This window comes from Oryctolagus cuniculus, chromosome 9 (assembly GCF_964237555.1).
Source record: "Oryctolagus cuniculus chromosome 9, mOryCun1.1, whole genome shotgun sequence".
In the NCBI taxonomy this organism is placed as follows: domain Eukaryota; kingdom Metazoa; phylum Chordata; class Mammalia; order Lagomorpha; family Leporidae; genus Oryctolagus; species Oryctolagus cuniculus.
Window position 1 is genome coordinate 133,483,069 of NC_091440.1, and position 24,438 is coordinate 133,507,506.

The window sequence follows — 24,438 nt, forward strand, 5'->3', positions numbered from 1 at the left end:
CACAGTGCTCACCTCCCACACACACCTGTCTCAGTGCCACCTCTCACACATACCTATGTCAGCGCTCACCTCCCACACACACCTGTGTCAACGCTCATCTCCCACACACACCTGTGTCAGCGCTCACCTCCCACACACACCTGTGCACCTGTGTCAGTGCCACCTCCCACACACATCTATGTCAGCGCTCACCTCCCATACACACCTATGTCAGCGCTCACCTCCCACACACACCTATGTCAGTGCCACCTCCCACACACACCTTCACAGTGCTCACCTCCCACACACACCTGTCCCAGTGCCACCTCTCACACACCTGTCAGCGCTCACCTCCCACACACACCTGTGTCAGTGCCACCTCCCACAAACACCTGTCTCAGTGCCACCTCTCACACACACCTGTGTCTGCGCTCACCTCCCACACACCTGTGTCAGTGCCACCTCCCACACACACCTGTGTCAGCTGCTCATCTCCCACACACACCTGTGTCAGCACTCACCTCCCACACACCTGTGTCAGTGCCTCCTCCCACACACACCTGTGTCAGCGCTCACCTCCCACACACACCTGTGTCAGTGCCACCTCCCTCACACACCTGCACAGTGCTCACCTCCCACACACACCTATCTCAGTGCTCACCTCCCACACACCTGTGTCAGTGCCCACCTCCCTCACACACCTGTCAGCACCCACCTCCCTAACACACCTGTGTCAGTGCCACCTCCCACACATACCTGTGTCAGCGCTCACCTCCCACACACCTGTGTCAGCCGCTCATCTCCCACACATACCTGTGTCAACCGCTCATCTCCCACACACACCTGTGTCAGCGCTCACCTCCCACACACCTGTGTCAGCCGCTCATCTCCCACACACACCTGTGTCAGCGCTCACCTCCCACACACACCTGTGTCAGTGCCACCTCCCACACACCTGTGTCAGTGCCACCTCCCTCACACACCTGTGTCAGCACTCACCTCCCACATACCTGTGTCAGCGCTCACCTCCCACACACACCTGTGTCAGTGCCACCTCCCTCACACACCTGCACAGTGCTCACCTCCCACACACACCTGTCTCAGTGCTCACCTCCCACACACCTGTGTCAGCACTCACCTCCCACACACCTGTGTCAGTGCCACCTCCCACACACCTCTGTGTCAGTGCCACCTCCCACACACACACGTCAGTGCCACCTCCCACACACCTGTCAGTGCCACCTCCCACACACCTGTGTCAGTGCCACCTCCCACACACACCTGTGTCAGTGCTCACCTCCCACACACACGTGTCTCAGCGCTCACCTCCCACACACACCTCTGTGTCAGCGCTCACCTCCCACACACCTCTGTGTCACTGCCCACCTCCCACACATGCCTGCATCAGCGCTCACCTTGAAGTATTTGCGGCGCATCCGGGTCATGTTCATCAGCATCACCCCGGAGTTCACCCCGGTCTCCCCGTAGTACGGGTGTCTGGCGAAGCGGTTGTACCATCCGATTCGAGGTTCCTCGTGTTCTGGGGCCATCGCAGCAATTTGTGTGGAATTAAATTTCTTTAGTAAAGACCAGATATCATCAACAGGCCGTAAAAAAAGGATATCAGTGTCGACATACAATAGTGAGTCAACTTCCTTCAGGATTAACTATGAGGAAAGACATTGGAATGATTAACAACAATAAGCCTAGGAATTTAACAAAAGACAACAAAAGAGGTTTTACTTGTAAAAGAATTACCTAAGACATTAAGCTAACTTAAATAAACTTCCAAAAAATACACTGTCCTACACCTGTCACTTTGACAGCATACACGAGGAAACGGTGCTGATGTGCACACAGGCTGAGCACCCCCTGACCTGCAAACCAAGACCGTCTGAGCCCCGACAGGAACGCCCAGGGAGCTGTGGACTTGGGGCACTGCAGACTTGCGGATCAAGGCCACCCAACCTGAGTTTCAAAATCCAGAACACTCCAAAATCTAAAGGGAAGCGAGGCAAACAAACCGGAATGAAAACCTGCAACCACAACGGGGACGCAGAAAGTGACAAGCGAGGAAATGTTCCAGTAACAGAAAACGTCGACCTGGGGGAGCTGCGTCCCAGACCCGGGCTCCGCAGACAGACGTAGGAACCAGCGCACGCTGCCGGGGGCTCCTGTGCTAGCATGGGTACCGCTGACCCCCGGCCCCTCCCTCCGTGCACACAGTCCCCTACGAATCACAGCGTCTCAGGGAGGTGGCAGGGCTGCGCTTCCCCGGAGCGGCTCAGTCTCCAGCGCGTGCCTTCCAGGGGGCCTCACAGGGCTCTCTGCCCTCTGCCTCATCCACGTCCCTCAGGTCTAGCACCCTGCCACCCTGCGCGCACGGTGTGTCCTAGTCTGTTAGTGACATTCGGTGGAGAGGCCAGCCTGAAGCTTCCCAGTTAGGAACACGACGAGAACAGGGGCCTGACCCTCACTGTGATGCAACGGAAGTGTAGCCAGCACGTCCCCGGCGGCCACGAGGCCGACGTCACCGTGGCTCTGGAGTTCACGGCGGGCTGACGCAATGGCTGAGGAAAAGATGGGATCTCGCAGGGCTTCAGAGTTAGGATGCTCAACCCCCGAGCTGCGGGGCCTCCCTCTGCTCCTGTCTCTCTCTCGGCCTTCCAGATACATACAAAAACTGTACGGGCTTGGAGAAGTGTGTGGCTGGCTGTTCCTGCCACGGACACCCTGCTCCTGCGCTGGACACACGCTGACCCAGCCAGTGTGTCGGCGGGAAGTGCCACGCTCAGGATCGGAGCTGCAGGGCTGAGGAGCTACCTGCTCTGGGGACGAGGGACTGGCACGGTTTGCGTCCCTTCTCTTCGCCCATCTCCAAGGAAGGGACACTCAGCCAACAAGCTCATCACCAGGAAAAGCAGAGCACCGGTTTGTGCGACTATGACCGAAAAGCAGCAGAAGCGACAGCAGAGGGTGAGGACAGTCCCACAGGTTTCAAGTATTCTATCGCAGAACTTAGAATCCCACATAGGAATTTAACTGGACGAGCCCCGGCGCTTTCCTTCGGTCACTCGTGGTTTTCGGGTCCCAACTCTGGTGATTTCTGGTCCGAGCCCTGACTGCAGGTTGGACACGGGCAGCCTGCCTGTCCTGCTCAGTGCTGCCCAGCCAGCAAGCCGGCACAGAAGGTGGGCACGACACAAGCCGGCGTCACCAGTCATGCAGATGTGACACTGCAGCAAGTGAACACGCAATTCAATATGAAAACACAGAAACCTACTTCAGAGAGTGTCTGAAATTTCTTATGCTTGTTAACTGATCTTCACCCCTTATTTGCAAGCTTTTCATGGTGGATGGGGAGACGGGAAGACCCTGCCCCCACCTGTTTTTAGGTGCAGCAGCAGACACTGGCTAGGCTGACACGGGTATCAGAGTTCTAACTTGAGGGGCCGGCGTCGGTGACATAGCAGACAGAGCTACTACCTGTAACACCGGCATCTCACATGGGAGCAGGTTCGAATCCTGGCTGCTCCACTTCCAACCCAGCTCCCTGTTAATGGCCTGGGAAAAGCAGCAGAGGGTGGCCCAAGTGCTTGGGCCCTGCCACACCCATAGAAGACCCAGATAAAGCTCCTGGCTCGTGGCTTTGGCCTAATTCCTGGTCATTATGGCCATCTATGGGATGAACCAGCAAGTCAAAGACCTCTCTAACTCTTCCTTTCAAAATAAAAAAGATCAATCTCTTAGGAAAAAAACCTAGCTTGAATTTAAAGCTCACTGACACCCAGGTTTCTTAATCCCTAAGGATTACTTTAATCTATTTAGCAATAGCAAGCAACTCAAAATTCTCCCCCATAACTCATACTTTCCAGAAATGTGTATACTTCTTAACTCAGTTTTTCCATCATCATAAATATTTTTAATCCTTTTAAACACAAAAAAATTTAAAATTAGTCTGAACAACGTCTGTAAATTCTAGAACTGTGCATGAAATCAACTCAAAAAGGAACAGATAATCTTGTTTCAAAATATTCTTAGTTTAAAAACAAAAAGCCCTCAGGGCTTCTCAGGGGAGACCACCCCCAAAGAACAGCCCTGCTGAACGCATGGCTCCCACTTTCCCTCTGAGCTCACAGAGGTGAACCGGAGCTGACAGAATCGGGCAGCACGAGGTCATGGCCCTCGCTTCCCAAGCCAGGCGGGGACCCTGCACGGGGGCCAGTGACACCCCGGACACCCTGCAGACGAAGTGTCCACAGCCACTGGGCATCCCCACAGAAGCTCCCCGAAGCGCCTGCGTGCGCTCGGGGCGGGGTTTCCTCTCCAGCCCTGCCCGGGCCTGCGGGGACTGAACGAGACTGTGCCCGTGCGCACTGCGCGGACAGCCGCGTGCAAGGGGTGCACGAGGGAAGGCGGACTCACAGGCAGGAAGAGTCTCTGCGAGGCGCAGGGCTTGAAGAGCTTCTTCCACTCGGCCGCGTTCTCCCGCGGGAAGGTGATGGGGTACAGCGTGTAGTTGAAGGTCTGCAGGAACAACCAGCTGTCAAGCTGAAACGGAAACGGAAAGCCGAGGCCTCAACTCCAACGTCCCGCTGGGCACGCCACAAGGCTCTCACCGTGAGACCCGAGGCGCCGGGGAAGCTACCAGGATGTGAGTCAGAAACTCAGGGCCTGGAGGAGCCCTGCAGGTGCACACCCTCCTTGGGGATGAACCCTCTGAATCCCTCGACAAACTGCCATCAGCAGGACTGCGACCAGCTGTACTGCCCCAGAGCTATGGTGGGCGACGCCCACTTTCAGGGTCAGACCAACAGAAAACTGCTTCAAAACTATTTGTCCACCCACGCAGTTTCTGGTTTTTTTTTCGTTTTTTTAATTGTGAAAGGCAGGCAGGCAGGCAGGCAGAGCTCCCACCTGCTCACACAGGCCCAGAACAAAGCCAGGAACAAGAGAACTCAGGCCAGGTCTCCCACATGAGCCGCACGGGAGCAACTACCTAGCCGTGACCTGCTGCCTCCCACAGGTCTGCCTGAGCAGGAAGCGGAGACCGGCAGCTGGAACCGGGAGGTGAACCCAGGCCCAGACACTCGGAGTGGGACGCAAGCAGCGCATCAGCACTTTGGCCACTAGGCCCGACACCACCCGGCCATGCAGCGTTCCCATGCATTCGTATCTCTAACGAAATATTATGAGATAAACCCAATGCCAGCTTAAAAAAAAAACACACCCCAAGAAGCAAAGCACGTCTGAAGGCACACTACCTCGGCAGCATCCTGAGTCACGTCCCGACAACGAACCATCTCAGGTCCACCTCAAGCCCCCGGAGCAGCACACGGAGAGGGAAGAGGCCGCGACCACCTCTTCTTAGGCTGCGCCAGTGCGCTCCAGTGTAGTTTCAGGCAAGGTTTTTACTTCCGACACTGGTGCTTGAATTCACTTAAAGTTCTTCGTGTTTTTTTTTTTTTTTTTTAATATATATTTTATTTATTTGAAAGGCACAGTTACAGAGAAGGAAGAGGGAAGGGGCGGGGGGGAGACAAAGAGACAGACAGAGACAGAGATCCTCCATCCGCTGGCTCACTCCCCAAATGGCTGCGACAAGCCAGGGCTGGGCCAGGCTAAAGCCAGGAGCCAGGAAGTTCTTCCGGGTCTCCCAAGTGGGCACAGGAGTCTGAGCACTTGAGCCACCTTCCACTGCTTTCCCAGGCACATCAGCAGGCGGCTGGATCGGAAGTGGAGTGGATGGGACTCCAACCCGTGGCAAAATGGAATGCCAGCATTTCAGGCAGCGGCGTAACCCTCTATGCCACAATGCCAGGCACCTTGAAGACCTTTTTATACCATCTTCAAAATAAAAAATCTTAATCATTTTTCATTTAACGTTATGTACAATACCTAATCACCTTCTGTTTCTGTACCACAGGCACCGTCCACTCTAAATGTCTGCTATCCTTTCAGCAAAAAAAAAGAGCAAATATTCTCAGTGCTGGTGACTCCAGTGACAGAAAAACTAAGAAACACAAGTCACATGGCAGAGGCTCTGCCGACAGGGCAGGCTTGGACCCCTGCACTCGGAGCTGGGCAAGGATAGGGCAGGGCTGGGACTCATGGCATTGAGGGGAGAGGGTGGGGCTGGGACTCACTGCACTGCGGGGGGTGGGGCTGGGACTCACTGCACTGCGGGGGGGGGCTGGGACTCACTGCACTGCGGGGGGGGCTGGGACTCACTGCACTGCAGGGGTGGGGCTGGGACTCACTGTACTGGGGAGGGGTGGGGCTGGGACTCACTGCACTGGGGAGGGGTGGGGCTGGGACTCACTGCACTGCAGGGGGTGGGGCTGGACTCACTGCACTGGGAGGGGGTGGGGCAGGGACTCACTGCACTGCAGGGGGTGGGGCTGGGACTCACTGCACTGCAGGGGGTGGGGCTGGGATTCACTGCACTGCAGGGGGTGGGGCTGGGACTCACTGCACTGCAGGGGGTGGGGCTGGGACTCACTGCACTGCGGGGGGTGAGGCTGGGACTCACTGCACTGCGGGGGGTGGGGCTGGGACTCACTGCACTGCAGGGGGTGGGGCTGGGACTCACTGCACTGCAGGGGGTGGGGCTGGGACTCACTGCACTGCAGGGGGTGGGGCTGGGACTCACTGCACTGCAGGAGGTGGAGCTGGGACTCACTGCACTGGGGAGGAGGTGGACCTGGGACACACCACACTGCATGGGCTGGGGCTGGGGCAGGCCACACTGCACTAAGGGAGGGACCAGGCAGGATGGGGCAGGGCTCAGTGCACTGCACTGTCTTGCTATGTTTGCTGGGGTTTCCAGGTGGCAATGGTCTCTCACCACTCTTTTAACTGCTGGAGAAGATTAATTCCTCAGTATTTTAGGAAACAATCCAGATGAAGAGACCGAGACAATGAAGATTAAATATATAAAAAATACAGAAAGAGTTTTAAACTGTACACAAACCTTCATACCTCTTGGAATCAAAGACTTAACTGCAACACCAAACACCTGAGATCACTCAATACCCAAAAATCAATTAATTTAACATGGAAAAAAAATTTTTTAAGTTAACAGATGGGGCCAGTGCTGTGGCGCAGCAGGTTAACACCCTGGCCTGAAGTGCCGGCATCCCATATGAGTACCGGTTCTAGCCCCGGCTGCTCCATTCCAATCCAGCTCTCTGCTATGGCCTGGGAAAGCGGTGGAATATGAACCAAGTCCTTGGGCCCCTGCACCCACGTGGGAGACTCGGAAGAAGCTCCTGGCTCCTGGCTTCGAATCGGCACAGCTCTGGCTGTTGCAGCCAATTGGGGAGTGAACCATCGGATGGAAGACCTCTCTCTCTCTCTCTCTGCCTCTCCTCTTTCTGTGTAACTCTAACTTTCAGATAAATAAATAAATCTTTTTAAAAAATGAACAGAATTAACCAAGCATGACAGTCCTAATCAGTCTGAAACTGAATCAGTGGAGGGGCAGGGACGAGAGCGGCTCCGCTCCTTGTTCTTGCCCACCCACTGGCATCTCGCAGCGTCCTTGTCCCTCTCCCTGTGGCTGCTCCTCTCCTGTACAGCCATAGCTCCTGGGCAGCAGGACTTTTATTCTGTAATAGTTGGGATCCATTTGGCTGTGGTCACACCCACCCATGCAGTCCTTCTTCACTCCTTCCTCTCCTCAGCTTGCAGAGAGCACACGTCCAACAGCTGGAGCCCGAGTGACCATCTTGGACCAGAGGATGCAAGTCCCGTGCTGAAAACGGCTCAGCCACAGTCTGAAGTGCCCAGATCCCCGACGGGGGAGAGATGTCACAGGACCCACACTGCCATGTTCAAGCCACTGTTACCTTAGGTGTTCTGCCAACACAGCCAAACTGATCACAACTATTACAAAATAGAAGCATCTCACTCGTCAGAGCAGGGACCCACTTCCCTCCACATAGTGGATCAGGAACTCCTTCCACTCAAAACAGAAGTAAAGTCTTTATTTGGGGGTGGCACTGCGACACAGCAGGTAAAGCTGCTGCCTACAGCTCCAGCGTCCCACTGTCTGGTGTCCCGGCTGCTCCACTTCCCATCCAGATCCCTGGTGTGGCCTGGGAAAGCAGCAGAAGGTAGTTCAGGTGCTTGGGCCCCTGCACCCACATAGGAGACCCAGAAGAAGCTCCTGGCTTCTGATTGGCCCAGCTCTGGTTGTTGTGGCCACTGGGGGAGTGAACCAGGAGATGAAGGTTATCTCTCTTTCCCTCTCTCTGTAACTCTGCCTTTCAAATAAAATAAACCCTTAAAATAAATTTAAACAAACAGAAAACCACATACTGCACCTACAATCAGCTCAAGGACACCTGGACATATAGGACAAGGACATAAAGTGGCCAGTCCTGAGTCAAACAGAGCCTCCTCCTGGCCCTAGGACTGCAGCCTGGGGGGCGGGGAGTGGGCCGGGGCAGCCCCCACTCCAGGAGGGCACAGGCACAGCCTCGGCATCTCTGTTCAGTGCGCCACTACCCATTCACCTCCACCACCTGCACCGCGCCTCTGTACGTACTCTGCTTTTGAAGCTGGCGTGCAGCTGATCTTCAGCAAAAATGTGAAACTGCAGGGGTTTGATACTGAAGATGATGGCCGACTTCAGCATGGTCAGGGTCTCCTCCAGTCTCTCCCCACAGGCCACCACGGCCAGGTGCATTCTCTCCACAGGCTGGGTCTTCAGAACAAATCTGGCGGAAAAGAGAGCACCGCCCAGAGTTTCAGACACACTCACCACGTTTCTAAACCCGGGCTCAAACACTCTGGTTGGAAAGCAGAGAAAGAAGAAATCACAAAACATCACGAGGTCGAACCAATCTCTGGGTCTGTGGTCTCAACAGGCCTTCCTCAACCACGGCCCCTCTAGGAACTACGGGGCACAGATAAGGGCGCTTTCTCCAGTCTCCAGGGAGCCCATCATGAGCATGACTCCGGGTGCGCGGGAGAGAAGAGATTCACGCACCAGGGCCGGATTCTCAAGGAACCCGTGAGGGCAGGGGGTCGATGCCTCGACGTGAAGGACTTGTATCCAGTTTTCAAAATCTTACAGAAACACAGACCCCTGAGCTCACTCTTACTCACCTACAAGGCCCGCCCCGGTTCCCTCTGCCACACGTGTGTGACGTGAACCCAGCCATACTCTCACCCACAAATGTGTCAGCATTATCATATCCAATCTTAAACCATGCCGATCACAAGAAAAAATTCCTTTCACATAACTTTTTTCAGTGATACACAGTCAGGCTCATTTAATCCAAATTCCAGGAAGAGATAAAATTATTTCTACAATGGTCCAAAAATAGTGGTCAAACTCTAGTCAAGTCCTTTAGGTTTGAGGAAAGACTTCTTGAATTCAAGTTATCAGCCTAGGCTGTGTTAGAATCCACTCCTGGCACCAAGCACGAGAGCCCAGGTTTGCATAACTTTTAAAATCTCTGGCAGGGGCTGGCGCTATGGTGTAGCAGGTAAAGCCGCCACCTGCAGTGCTGGCATCCCATATGGGTGCTGGTTCGAGTCCCAGCTACTTTACTTCCGATCCAGCTCTCTGCTGTGGCCTGAGAAAGCAGTGGAAGATGGCCTAAGTCCTTGGGCCCCTGCACCTGTGTGGGAGACCTGGAAGAAAATCCTAGCTCCTGGCTTTGGATTAGCCCAGCTCCAGCCATTGCGGCCATTTGCGGAGTAAACCAGCAGATGGAGGACTTCTCCCTCTCTCTGCCTCTGCCACTCACTCTGCCTTTCAAATAAATAAATAAATAAGTAAATCTTTTTTTTAAAAAAAAGCCTCTGGTTACTGCCATGCCACCTTCACCACACAACTAGTTACAGTATGAGCTTGGGTCTTTTTCTTTTAATTATTCATTTGTTTGGAAGGCAGAGAGACAAACCCATAGAGACACACACACAGCACTGCCGGATCCACTGGGGTTCCCTCCCCAGATGCCTACAATGGCAGGGGCTCGGCAAGCCAAACCAGGAACCTGGAAGCTCACGTTGGTCTCTCACGTGAGTGGCAGGGACTCAGGTGCTTGGGCCATCATCTGCAGCCTCCCAGGAACGTGAGCATGGAGCTGGATCAGAGTACTGGACACTCCGACAGGGGATCCGGCCATTCCTGCGGGCAGCTGCCCCGCCGTGCCCTGACAGCGGTCCCACACGCACCTTGTTAATGCAGGCACTCTACACAGTAGACCACACACCTGAACCAACCAAGGAACTGCCCACCCGTTACCCAGCCCTGGACCCCGACCACAGGAAAGGCAACGACAAAGGCAGAAACCCAAGGCGGCTCTGCGTGGACAGAAGCGATGGATGAACTCAGAGCGGGCACGGGGAGGGAGCCGCTCAGGATCCCGGCTCCTGACGAACGGCGGACCTCGGCACTCTGTGTGGATCACAGTACGGAAAAGCCCTGCGGAGGGGAAGACATGCCATCCCAAAGGACACGTCTGACCCCTGCCTGCGCCTCTGTGGCAGCAGCAACAGAAGAAACGTCGCACAGCACTCAACGGTAGCAGCGCAGCGCCCCCTGGCGGCACACGGCCCGGCCTGAGCAGAAGTGTGACAGCAACGAGTGACAGCGGGGCAGCAGACGGCCAAGGCTCAACTGTGCAGGCTGAGAAAGGCAAACTCCAAAACTGCCGCAGAGTCTGCCTCTCTCCCTTCGCTGCCTTACCCAAGACTTCCAGCAGGAGACAAAAAAGGGCTAACTGGGGACACTGCAGGGGGAAATGTACCACGTGACACCCTTTCACACAGAAGCTGCATATGGCAGCGGCCAGGGGACCCCCACAGCCGCACCAAGGCCTCGCACACCTGGGGCCTCGAGTCTCAGCTGCGGGCTGAGCTTGGATGCCCGGCCGGCTCCTTCACCTTAACAGGAGCACTTGGCTTCCCTCCACGGAACCTGTGCTGTTACACCTACCGTCTGCCTGAGCTTCACTCACCTGCCCTCTGGCCCTCACCTTCCTACCCTCCGCTCCCACAGAGTAACAGGTCAGATTCGAAAACGAAGCCAGGAGTCAAAAACGAGACTGAATAAAATGGTAAAGGGTGAGCACTCTCCTTTACTTTTTTAAACTTAATTATTTGGAAGACGTAAGCAGAGGGAGAAACAGAGCGAGTGAAACTTTCTCTCTGCTGGTTCCATCGCCGCACGCCTACAACGACGAGGGCGAGAATCCAAGTACGTGGGCCATCGTCTCCTGCATCCCAGGCGCACCAGCAGGAAGCTGGATGGGAAGCAGGGGCTGGTGCCAGGCTCTGATACGCGACTCTGGCATCCCAAGAGACACTTTAACCCACTGCACCACAGTGCAGCCCAACCCTGCTTTTACACAATGAACACCAGGGGCCGGCGCTGCGGTGTTGCGGGCAAAACCACCGCCTGCAATGCTGGGGTCCCACGTGGGGGCCGGCTCACATCTCAGCTGCTCCACTTCAGATCCAGCTCTGCTGTGTGCTGGGAAACCACTGAAACATGGCCCAGGTGCCCGGCACCCTGCACTCATGTGGGAGACCTGGAGGAAGCTCCTGGCTGCTGGCCTCAGCCTGGCCCAGGCCCAGCCACTGTGGCCATCTGGGGAGTGAACCATAGGACAGAAAATATCTTTTTCTGTCTTTCGCTTCGTTTCTTTAACTCTTTCATGTAAACAAAATTAATATTAAAAATAAAAGAAAAAAAGGATGAACAGCCAGTAAATGCAGAAGGCAGGCAGAATCACAATCAGCCATGTAACAGGTTTCAGGACAAAAACAATCCACGAGGGGCCAGCGCTGCAGTGCCGTGGGATAAGCCTCCGTCTGCAGTGTCTGCATCCCACGTGGGCACCAGTTCAAGCCCTCGCTGCTCCACTTCTGCTCCAGCTCCCTGCTAACAGCCTAGGAAAGCAGCAGAGGATGGACCAAGTGCTTGCGAGACCTGGGAGAAGCTCCTGGCTTCCCATCAGCTTAGCTCCAGCTATTGTGGCCATGTGAGGAGTGAACCAGGGGATGGAAGATCTGTCTGTGTCTGTGTCTGTGTGTGTGTGTGTGTGTGTGTGTGTGTAACTAACTCTGCTTCTGAAATAAAATAAACCTTAAAAAAAAAAAAAAAAAAAGAACCCTTAACCCTTGCAGGGCGAGCACGGAGGCGCAGCAGGTTGTGCCGCCGCCTGGGACTCCCACACCCCATGTCACCGTGTGGCCTACTGGCTCCCAACCCAGACCCCTGCCAAGGTCCTCTGAGGCAGCACACGGTGCCCAAGTGCTGGGGAGCACCACCCACGCGGGAGAGCGGGACTGCGTTCTGGCTGCTGCTGCAGGCACCTGGAGAGCAAAGGGGCAGACAGGAGATTGTGTGTGTGTGTGTGTGTGTGTGTTATATATCTGTATCTCTTTGCTCCTTTGCCTTTCAAACAAAGAAATCTTTAGGAAGCCAAGGAGGGTGCAGAGGAGGTCTCCAAAGATTCTCCAGGAGCCAGGTAAGCTCCTGGGAGGGCGAGGACCGGGGCTGTGTGTGTATGAACAGGCGGTGAAATGTGAGGTAGGATCGGCTGTACATCTCTGAGCTGTCACCTAAGGGACGATGCGTCTACGTAACCACGTCGTGATGCGTGCAGCGAGACCCGGACACATCTAGCAGGGAGTCCAGCTTTCAGAATCTCGAGCTGGGGAAAGCTACAGGCACGGGGCAGGTAGCACTGCAAAGCCATCCTCACACACCAGAATCCTCTCCCTGCAGAAGCGGAAACGACGGAGGGGAAGCAGGGCGGCGGCCCCAGGTCAGCTCCCTGGCAGCTCCTCGGCCAAGGAGCGGGGGAGGTGATTACCGCTCTTGCACAAGGTCAAGAGCGCACAGATTTTGAGTTGAGAAGCTGCAGGCCACAGGTGAAGCCCTGCTTGCCAAAAATCTACTCACTCGCATGCAAATTCCTTAAGAAACAAGATCTGGGCTCTAATTCTTTAAACAAACCACAGGGCAGGACTGCCTTCAAAAGCCAGCGTTCGCAAGGCGGAGGAAGCTGACCTGGACTGGCCCATATTAAAATTCCAAGCACCCAATCGTCTCGTAGCAATGAGAGGTAAGGAGAATAATCTGATTTCAGATTATTACTGCAGAACTGCCAGCAGTTCCTGGGACGTCTAAGATACTGGGGATGCGAGAACCTAACGACACATGCGACTAACAGATATCAGGAACACAGTCCCCATGCAGGGTTCCTCGTGGCGGGGGGCTCAGGGGAGGTGGGGGAGATGCTGGCCAGAGGGAGCAAAGACGCAGGGGGATGGGAGGAGTGTTTCGTCCAGTTCCACTGGGCGGCCACACTTCACCTCACTGTGCATTCAAAACCCACAAGAGAAAAGATTCTAAACGTTCGCACTACAAGTACATCTACATATATGTTGTATGTCTGTATGTGTGTATATACATGTATACACACACACGTGTGATGGATCTGTTAGTCAGCTTAATATGTAAGAATTCCAGGATGTATGCATACATCAAAACCTCACACTGTACCCAATAAATGCACATGATTATTAGTCCACTGAAAATAAAAGCTGAAATAAATGGATGTTTAAATGCAGGTCTCCCTGCTCAACCTCCTGTCCCGGAGCCTGGCTGACGGATGGTCTCATTAGCTGCTCCCTCCGGGAAGCCTTCCGTGATGCACCAGGAAGACTCCCACGGCAGCCTCAGGCTAACAGGTGGGAAAGCAAGTTCCGGAGGAGGGAGCCACAGTAACCTCACAGTCAGGTTCCCGGCACCAGCTTGGCACCGGGCACCGCAGGGAGCAGAACAAGTGCCAGTGGATCGCAGGGACACAGGACAGGCACAGCGAGGGCATCACAAGCCACGGCCCCCGCCCCCCACCCCCAGGACCTGTTCCTCCCAGTGAGGAGGAGACGGAGACGGGTTCCACACCTTCGCCATCTAGGGACGGGGGCACAGCCGAGCTACCCAGCCCCTCGCACGGCCACACAATCGGCTGCTTCGTCAGGAGCAGGCCATCAGCCTCCGGGTCCCCGGGGCCCAGGCTCCGCCCAGAACCAGTGGAATCGCTCCTTCCCGTCCCCAGCCACCCACAGTTTTTTTTTTTTTTTGGAACCAACTTCAAATGTCATACACACACACATATACACGCACGTGCACACATATATACACACACATATATATACATATATACAGACATGCACATACATGCATATACATGCGTATATGTGCGCACACACACCCACGCACCTATGCATACACATGCACACGCATATACAGACATGCACACACATGAATATACACACACACATATATGGGCACACATATACCTGCACACATATAAACATATACATATACACACATGTATATACACACACGTATATATGCACACACATATACACATGCGCACATATACAAACACATGCACATATATACATACACATATATACACATATACATGCACATGCACATAATATACAGACATGCACACACATGAATATACACATACACGTATATGTGCACGCATCTATACACATGCACACATATACACATGCACACATACACAAACACGCACATATATACATACACACATATACATGCACATATGCACATACACATGCGCACACACATGCACACATGCACATATACATACACATGCACATATATACACATATGCATACACATGCACACAATATACAGACATGCACACACATGAATATACACATACACGTATATATGCACACATACACACATACATGCACACGTGTATGCACACATATAACATGTGCATATACACAGACGCACACATGTATATACACACATACATGTATATATGCACACATCTATACACATGCACACATATATACACATATACACGCACATATGCACATGCACATGCGCACACACATATATACACATATAAAAACACATGCACATATATACATACATACATACACATATACATGCACATGTGCACACACATACACATATATAAACACATACACACATCTTACGATGCATGTTTACAACATTTATGTATTATGATTTATAAATATATACGTAAACACATGGACACCCACATCCGTGAATGTTGGCCACAGCCGCTCTTCACCACTTTTTCTCAACAGTATCCCTGCTACTTCAAGTGAGGTCAGAAAGAGCCCTCAAAACAACGGCTGACCTCATGCACACCTACAACAAGCTTCCAGGACATTCCCATGGACTAGAAACGGGACGGCAACCACGCCGCGGGGAAGAGAACGCCTGATCAGGAAAGGAGTTATCCCCTCGTGTGACGGTCTGCAAAGACAAGAATCGCGCTGGCAGGCCGGGACGGGCTACCTCGTCTTACCTACGGCTGGTGCCTACCTAAAAGACGCTTCCCAAAAGCAGTTCATTCCACAAACACCAGAGGGCAGCATCCAATAGGGATTCCAGTAACACACAGGGACGTCGGCACACCTGACGGAGCAAGACAGAGAGGAGAGTCCCGCGTGAGAACTGTGGTTTGGAACTCCGCGACCAATAACCCTCCTGGTCTACCTCACAGCCACCGAAACTGCAAACCCAGGTTGCTATGGCAACCTGAGGTTTTTGTTGAAAACGGGTTTCTCCCTTTCACACAGCACCAGTGTACTTTAAAACTCAGGTGCAACAGATGACAGTCCGGAAGCGAGTTTTCCCTTGGGGAAGGCTCCTGATCGGTTCACATCCCCTCCTCCCACAGCAGACAAGCTCTGTCTCCTATGTCGCTCTTCAAAGACTGCATATTCCCTGCAAACAAAATCCACCCTGGCCCGAGAAAACACCTGCTCCTCCTAAAATGAAATGAAAGGGGCGCTGGAGCCGGCAGAAGGGAGCCATGCTCAAAAGGCGTTCAGGTTAATCCTAAGTCTGAGCTGCTGCCGCGGGGCTGCACAAGAGAGATGGGGGCAGGGATGACGCGGGACCACAGGGGGACCAGGCCTGCAGCTCCTGCCGTGGGGCTGCACAGGAGAGACGGGGACAGGGATGACGCGGGGACCACAGGGGGACAGACCCTGCCACTCCCGCCGTGGGGCTGCACAGGAGAGATGGGGACAGGGATGACGTGGGGACCACAGGGGGACCAGGCCTGCAGCTCCTGCCGTGGGGCTCCACGGGAGAGACGGGACAGAGATGACGCGGGGACCACAGGGGGACCAACCCTGCCACTCCTGCCGTGGGGCTGCACGGGAGAGATGGGTCAGGGATGACGCGGGGACCACAGGGGGACAGACCCTGCCACTCCCGCCGTGGGGCTGCACGGGAGAGACGGGGACAGGGATGACGCGGGGACCACAGGGGGACAGACCCTGCCACTCCCGCCGTGGGGCTGCACGGGAGAGACGGGGACAGGGATGACGTGGGGACCACAGGGGGACCAGGCCTGCAGCTCCTGCCGTGGGGCTCCACGGGAGAGACGGGACAGAGATGACGCGGGGACCACAGGGGGACGGTCCCTGCCACTCCCGCCGTGGGGCTGCACAGGAGAGACGGGGACAGGGATGACGTGGGGACCACAGGGGGACCAGGCCTGCAGCTCCTGCCGTGGGGCTCCACGGGAGAGACAGGACAGAGATGACGCGGGGACCACAGGGGGACGGTCCCTGCCACTCCTGCCGTGGGGCTGCACAGGAGAGATGGGGACAGGGATGACACGGGGACCACAGGGGGACCGACCCTGCCGCTCCTGCCATGGGGCTGCACAAGAGAGACGGGACAGGGACCAGCGACAGCGAGAGGCCAGTCTGGGTTCCTCGGGTTGTACCAGCTAAAGGGGAGGATCAAGTGTGGCCTCTTCTCAGACTGTAGGTCGGTGCTGACACCTCATGTTGCAACAACTATTTCTCTCTTGAAGGTTCCTTTTCAAAACAAGAGTCTAAGGTTCCCTGTGCCAGCACAGGCCTGGCTGAGACAGAGGAAGCGGAACGCCCAGCCAGGCCACCCCGGCCCTCATTCTCTCCATGAGGCCTAACTCACTGCTCTTTCATCAAAAGGTTAAAACCAACAGGAGGCCGGTGCTATGGCTTACTTGGCTAATCCTCCGCCTGTGGCGCCGGCACTCTGGGTTCTAGTCCCGGTTGGGGCACCAGTTCTGTCCCGGTTGCCCCTCTTCCAGGCCAGCTCTCTGCTGTGGCCCGGGAGTGCAGTGGAGGATGGCCCAAGTGCTTGGGCCCTGCACCCCATGGGAGACCAGGAGGAAGCACCTGGCTCCTGGCTTCGGATCGGTGCAGTGCGCCAGCCGTAGCAGCCATTTGGGGGGTGAACCAACGGAAGGAAGACCTTTCTCCCTCTCACTAACTCTGCCTGTCAAAAAAAAAAAAAAAAAAAAAAAAAAAAAAAAAAAAAAAAAAAAAACCAGGAACACGGGAAAAAGTTCCATGGCATTGATCGGACAGCATGTTCAAGCACAGGACTGGAAAACCCGTGAAGTCAGGTGCATCTCACTGAACCCACAACTGCTTGAGAGAGCTCATGCCTGCCTGCACCCCGCTGGCCAACATGGCACAGGCCTCAGGTCCTAACCCCACACCAGGGAGGGGACTGGGGCCCGCAGCAGCCAACATCGTCCTGCTCACTCACAGGCACGTGCCTCCGCTCCGTGACAGCCAGCACAGAGCACTGTGCTAGGAGGAGAACCCCCGCCACTCCTCTGGTCACAAATGTCAGATCTCAAAGAAAACTCCCCAGAACGGCTGCTTCAAGTTACGTGCCTGTAAGGACACCACATCCTGCCTCGATCTGCACTTTGCTCGGCTCACCTGTTGACAATGCGGACGCAGGACCCTAGCCAAGCCCCAGCCCAGGCTCCTCCGAGGCCCTCCACCTGACCAGAGCCCCAGCAAGGCTGCACATCTGACCTGATAACAGAGCTGTGGGGCAGCGAGGGGAGATTCGGAATTTGCTTAACTCAAGGCATTGCTGCTTCTCTTATACACAATCCTATTTACTTATTACAAAACATGTGTGGGATGTAGCAGGTAAAATCACCACCTGTGACACCAGCATCCCATAATGGCGCTGGTTCAAGTCCCAGCTGCTCCACTTCCGATCCAGCTCTCTGCTGTGGCCTGGGAGAGCAGTGGAAGATGGCCCAAGTGCTTGGGTCCCAGCACCCACGTGGGAGACCTGGAAGAAGCTCCTGGCTCCTGGCTTTGGCCTGACCCAGCCCCGGTCATTATGGCCACTTGGGGAGTGAACCAGCGAATGGAACACCTCTTTCTATCCCTCTCTCAACTCCTAACTTTCAAATAAATATATCTTTAAAAAGTTTCAGGGTTAAACTCTGTAGTTTTTACAAATACCCCACTTGATACATGTTTATCAGAACATTTTCAACAGCCTAGGAAACAAATCATGCACCACCTGCAACATCGTGACACATACTGAAACCAAGGGACCTCAGCTGGAGCTGAGAGGCAGGCCGGGAACTGCACCCAGGAAGCAGTGCAGTAGGCACTCCTGCCTGCGCGTGCGGAGCAGATACAGAACTGCACCGCTCCTGCGGCCCACAGTGCGGTCACGCGTCTGAATCTGGAGCAACCCTGAACACACCGAAAGCCCTGCAGTCCTGCTAGGCTCAAACGGGGGAGGGGGGAGGAGTAGAGGAGATTCCCTCCCACTTGCCCAGCCAGGAACAGGCATGGAGCCCCTCACCCAGAAGCTAGGAGGGCAGGTGGCCCTGCACAGCGCATTTCCAGGCCCTGACTTGGAGATACAGCAGCTTCTACCTCCCTGATGCTCAGAACCCTTGAGCCCAGCGTCCACGCTGTAAGACGCCCACAGTGTATGAAGAAGCCAGCTGGGGGGCAGCAGGCCAGCAGCCCCAGCCCAGAGCCAGCACCACCCCCCACCACGTGCACTGCCCAGCTCTGTGCTAACCCACGGGCTCCTCCACCCATCCCCACCGCGAGTCCCCCTCTGCTATCAACTCCCAGGCCCCTCTATGCCTTCAGTCATTCATACGCTGGATGACCACCTACACAGCCAAACACTGGAAACACAACAACTGGCAAAATGGACACGGGGAGCTGACAGCTGCCATCCAATCCTGCAATACAGGAGCCCTGCCAGCAGCAGCCAGGTTCCCTGATCTCCAGTTCCAGTGACTTCCACCTGCCTCTCTCGAGCTCTGGCTAAGTGTCCTGACCACAATTCCCTGTCGGAAAACACAGCAATTGCAGAAGGGATATTTTTTTATTCCTTTACACTCCAGTGAAAACACAAGCTACTACTTACAAAAATCCTAAAACCTAACAGCAGCCAGTACGGGGTGGCATTCAGTATTGCATAAATAGGAAAATCTGTTTAGGGGCCAGCGCAGTGGCGCAGTAGGTTAATCCTCCACCTGCGGCACCAGCATTCCATATGGGCACCGGTTTTAGTCCCGGCTGCCCCTCTTCCGATCCAGCTCTCTGCTGTGGCCTGGGAAAGCAGTAGAGGATGGCCGACGTCCTTGGGCCCCTGCACCCACATGGGAGACCAGAAGAGCTCCTGGCTGCTGGCTTCAGATCGGCACAGCTCGGGCCGTTGTGGCCATTTGGGGAGTGAACCAGCGGATGAAAGACCTTTCTCTCTGCCTCTCCCTCCCACTGTCTATATCTCTCAGATAAATAAATAAAATCTTTTTTTAAAAGGAAATCTGTTTAAAGTTTTTTAACTTATAAATGTCCATTGTTCTACTCTCTTTTTGAATTTACTTATTTGAGAGAAAGAGAGACTGAGAGGAGGGAGGGAGGGAGGGAGGGAGGGAGGGAGGGAGGGAGGGAGGGAGGGAGGGAGGGAAGGAGGGAGCGTGGTGGGAGAAGAGACGTAGAGAGAGACTGCCCTACCCCACGTGCTGACTCACTTCCCCAGCATCGGCTGGAGCAGGGCTGGGGCTGCAGACAGGAACCAGGAGCCGATTCCCATCTCCCACTGGCGGCAGGGCCCCGGGACTGCTGCTTTCCAGGGTCTGCATGCGCAGGTGCCGGGGGCCGAAATCAAACCCAGGCACTCTGGGGAGACAGAGTCTCAGCTGCCGGGCCAGCCTGCTCTGCCCATCTCCCACTTCATAGAAAACTGGTTCTGCAGACCAAGAAAGAGCAGAAACTGACCCGGAGAACTCATTACCCACCAGGAAGTGCGCAAGCAAGCAACAGAAGAAGTCAGCAAAAACAACTGATCGGAAGACAGACACCTTCCAGCTTTCCCAGCCAAAGTCAACTTTCAAAGCAGTGAACACAGCCAGGTGGCTCTCCAGGTCCTGGTCATCGGTCACTTAAACTGCTTCCAGTGGCTCCCACCTGTCCGACACCCACATAGGAGGCTTCTCTCAACAACTGTACCAGGAAGGGGAGGGGTCAGGGAGCTGAGTGGGGACCCAGAAGCGGAACTCTGGGAATACGAAGTGCCCCACTGCGGACCAGAGTCGGCAGAGCTGGTCCATGGCTCTTCCCCCAGCATGAGGGGCTCACCCTGGGGGCTGTGACTCGAGGGCCAGGCGGGGAAGCACGGTGCCCACAGGCTCCCGCACAGCCCACCCCACAACACCGCAAAGCACCAGCACCGAGGACCCCCAGGCCAACAACAAGCAATCGAGTGCCCCGGAAGACTTGTTCTAACATCTCACTCCTAAGTCAGACCTTCACTCCTTTTTCCTAAATGTTCAATATCATGAATACTCAGCAGAAAAAGCAGCGTTCACAGAGAACAGCACTGAAGCACCTACCGCAGCATGAAAGAGCAGGTTTACAGCCACAGCAAGCACATCCCCCCACACCAGAAAAACCTGGATTACAGATTTAAATGTCAGAGAAGTCTCTGGTGCAAAGTCTGTCTAAACCTCATAAAGGCAAAGGTAACAAAGGAAAAACACACTGGAGGCTTCCTGCAGTGCACACATCACGAACCAAATTTAAGATGGCGTGTACGCGGTGGCGGCAGGCGGGACTTCCAGCGAGTGAGCACTGTCTCAACGCGTTAAAACAGGGCTTCTAAATCAAAACTGCCCAAGACTCTTGCACTAGCCCATCTGTGACCCCTCCAAAAGCACAGAAGACTATTATTCTAATTACGTTAATTACAAGCCTTTATTAAATGCTGCTGGTCAGGTTTGCGCCACGCACTTGCTGGCCAGAAGTCTCTCCTCGAAACCCAACCCCTGGTGACGGGGTCGGGAGGTGAGCACTTGGCGTCCTTATCAAGGAGGTCCCCACAGACCCCAGATCTGCTGGGACTTTCACCCTGGACTTCCTAAGACCCCCACACCAGAGAAAAAAGGTTTGTGCTGTGGTGGACCACCCAGCGCAAGACACTCCACTCCAAAAGCCAGCCCCAGCTCCGTCTCTGGTGTTGTGACAGCACAGAGCACACCTCTAAGACACAGTGTCCTGGACCCCACTGCCAGGCGAGCTGGCTGAGCGAGGTCAGAAGCCGGGAAAAGTCCCCCACGATCTACAGCATCAAAAGGATCCCGTGCTAGCTGCAATGTCAGAGTCCCAGGCACCACCCTGACATCCAGATGGAGGTCTTCACTTCATTCCTGTCTGCTCTCGCCGGGGCCCCGGCAGCCCAGCTGGCAAGAGGCAGGGCTGACCTCGGGCCCACAGGCCCAGCCCACGTTCTTCCAATCCGCACTCCCAGGACCTGGTGAAGATGCTGACTCCGAACCCTCCACAGACCCGAAAGGACAGCGAGGTGCCCTCCCGTGTGGCCACCAGGCACAGTGAGGGCCCAAGTCCAGGAAAGCTGTCACCGAAATGCCTGGTGGACTCCTGGTTTCACCACTACCAACACCACCGTGTGAAACCCTCACCACCAACATTGTCAACACCGCCTGGCTAAGTGCGGGCTGGAATCACCCCAAGGGGCTGAAATGCTCGAAGTCTCAGTAGCATTAACTCCTCTGGCCCAAGTTCCACAACCGCCCTGAGTCTGCCCACACGGAGGAGCCTCCCCAGGTGAGCAGCCACCGCTCCCCAGCACGATACGGAGCCTGCCACAGGGGTGCAGATGGGGCACAGAGCCGGCAAAGGCCACCCTGGTCCCCGGATGCGCAAGGCCGACCAGAGCCTTCCCCGCGGGCTATGAGACAGAAGAAAAAGCGTCAGAACAGGAAGCCTCTGAGAACACAGCCTGCTTGCAGCAGGACCGGACCCAACAGTCCCCAGCACTGCTGCTCTCTGGAGCGGTCCAGGCACCGTGCCCCTCTGGCAGCCCCGAGAGGCTTAGAAGTACCCACTGTGCTGAGGATGGCCGGGCTGGATTCCAATCAACAGCAGGTCAGAATGCTGCTACCAGCTGACTGAGGTCATCTACGTGCAGGACAGTGGCTGGAGATACTGTGTTGCACACTAGAAATCTACGAGAGAAGCTGTGTGCTCGCCATACACACGCACAGTGCACACTAAGAAACCAAGCGAGGTGACAGACACGTCAACCAGTTTGACTGCGGAGGTCTCTCACAACACATGCTTGCATCAGAACCTAAGGCTGTAAACTTCAAGTTCATAAAGTTTCTACTTGTCAGCTATAGCCCAACACAGCTGACAAAAATCAGTTAAGAGATCTATGATCTCCTCTCCAGGTGAGGAAATTAACGCACAGAGTTGGCACCAATTTGGCCACGGCTGCACAGAAGAATACAAGTCTGTCTGGAACCTCCTCATTTTCTGACTACTTAAACAGTAATCAGATACAACACAACGAGCGGTGAGACTTCTCCCTGAAGAGTTCCCATTGTGTTAAAGTGCATACTTTAAGGATCCTTCCAAGCACTCTGTGGCCATGGAATTCTGTGCAAGGAATAATTTAAGAGGTGACCAGCGAAGGCTATTCAGGACACACTGAGAACGAGTACTGAATTTTAAATGAAACAGAGCTACATCAGCTCCAACCTTTCAGGTACGAGGACATCAAAAGAAGTAAGAGGGCAGTGACACCGGAGTTCTCTGCGGGAGGAGGGCGCCGGCTTTCCTCGCAGCCCCGTTCTCCACAGCCTGCACGGAAGAAGCCCTCACCTTGAGAGGTGGACAGTGGACAGCAACCAGGGGGTACTCAGTTCTAATGCTGTTGCCATATACACACACGGTGGCCAAATGATCACACATAGGAAGAGTAGGCCGGCGCCGCGGCTCACTAGGCTAATCCTCCACCTTGCGGCGCCGGCACAACAGGTTCTAGTCCAGGTTGGGGCGCCGGATTCTGTCCCAGTTGCCCCTCTTCCAGGCCAGCTCTCTGCTGTGGCCCGGGAGTGCAGTGGAGGATGGCCCAGGTCCTTGGGCCCTGCACCCCATGGGAGACCAGGAGGAAGCACCTGGCTCCTGCCTTCGGATCGGCACAGCACCGGCTGTAGCAGCCATCTGGGGGGTGAACCAACAGAAAGAAGACCTTTCTCTCTGTCTCTCTCTCTGTCTCTCTAACTCTGCCTGCCAAAAAAAGAAAGAAAGAGAGGCTACCCCCACAGCCCACTGCTGTGATGTGAAGGTTAAGCCGCTGTGGGCATCTCATATGAGAACCAGTTTGAGTCCCAGCTGCTCCACTTCTGATCTGGCTCCCTGCTAAGGGGCCTGGGAAAGCAGCGTTAGGGAAGATGGTGCTTGGGCCTCCCGCTACCCACACAGGAGTCCAGGATGGAGTTCCAAGCTCCTGGCTTCGGCCTGGCACAGCCCTAGCTGTTGTGGCCTTTTGGGGAGTGAACCAGCAGAAGGAAGATCTTTGCCTCTCCCTCCCGTATCTCCAACTTTCAAAGAAATAAAACAAAATCTTAAAAAACAACCAAACCTCCACATCCCACAGCAGCCTAATGAAGTTGTTCTACCTCTGAGTTCTGCACAAAGATGCTAGAAGTCTCTGAAATACAATCATGATGCCCTAGGGACTTGCCTGACCAAATCACACCACAGGTCCAAGGGGACCAGCCAGAGTTTCCGGAGGCCTCTCTGCCCAAACACCGGCTTCTGCGCCAGGGGGACGGAACCTTCTCCAGGGCGGCTTCACACGCTGCCAGCCCCACGCTGGACCTGGACAGAGACCCCATCGAGAGCAGCCTTGCGGCTGACTCAGCTCTGACACATCACACTCCGCGCTCTCCTAAATACCAAGCTACCTCCTAAACACTGCCGGCAAAGTAAATACAAGCTGATAAAAGCCTGCTGCGGGGCCAGGCACGGAACAGGCACGTTCCCGTGGCAGGTGGAATGCTGACCTCACCCTCCACCGCCAGGCTCTCAGGTCTAGGAAGAGGCTGCTCCTTCACAGTCCCATCGAGGCCGAAAATAATGCGCAGCAGCCCCAGAGCACACACAGCTCAGCTTCCACCTGCCCTTTTCTGTGGGCTCCCCGAGGTCAGCCGTCCCTGCCCCTCCCAGGACTGACACCCAGGGTGACAGGCCTGGCCCGGGAGGCAGTCCCGAACTCCTGGAACCTGCCTGACCTGAATCTAATAGCAGGGC

At 54.9% G+C, this 24,438-nt stretch overlaps 1 protein-coding gene across 2 annotated transcripts in view; it reads right to left on the minus strand.

Annotated features, from left to right (window-relative positions):
• The window catches only part of GXYLT1 (glucoside xylosyltransferase 1), a 45,053-nt gene that overhangs the window by 19,249 nt on the left and 1,366 nt on the right, over positions 1-24,438 (minus strand). The window contains exons 2-5 of one of the 2 annotated variants that reach the window (XM_051850958.2): positions 15,353-15,445; positions 8,531-8,702; positions 4,405-4,530; positions 1,395-1,646 (exon numbers count right to left, since the gene is read on the minus strand). In XM_051850958.2, the coding sequence (XP_051706918.1) occupies positions 1,395-1,646; positions 4,405-4,530; positions 8,531-8,702; positions 15,353-15,445 (643 nt within the window). The remainder of the gene's footprint in view (positions 1-1,394; positions 1,647-4,404; positions 4,531-8,530; positions 8,703-15,352; positions 15,446-24,438) is intronic. The other variant, XM_051850959.2, reaches the window with a different exon arrangement.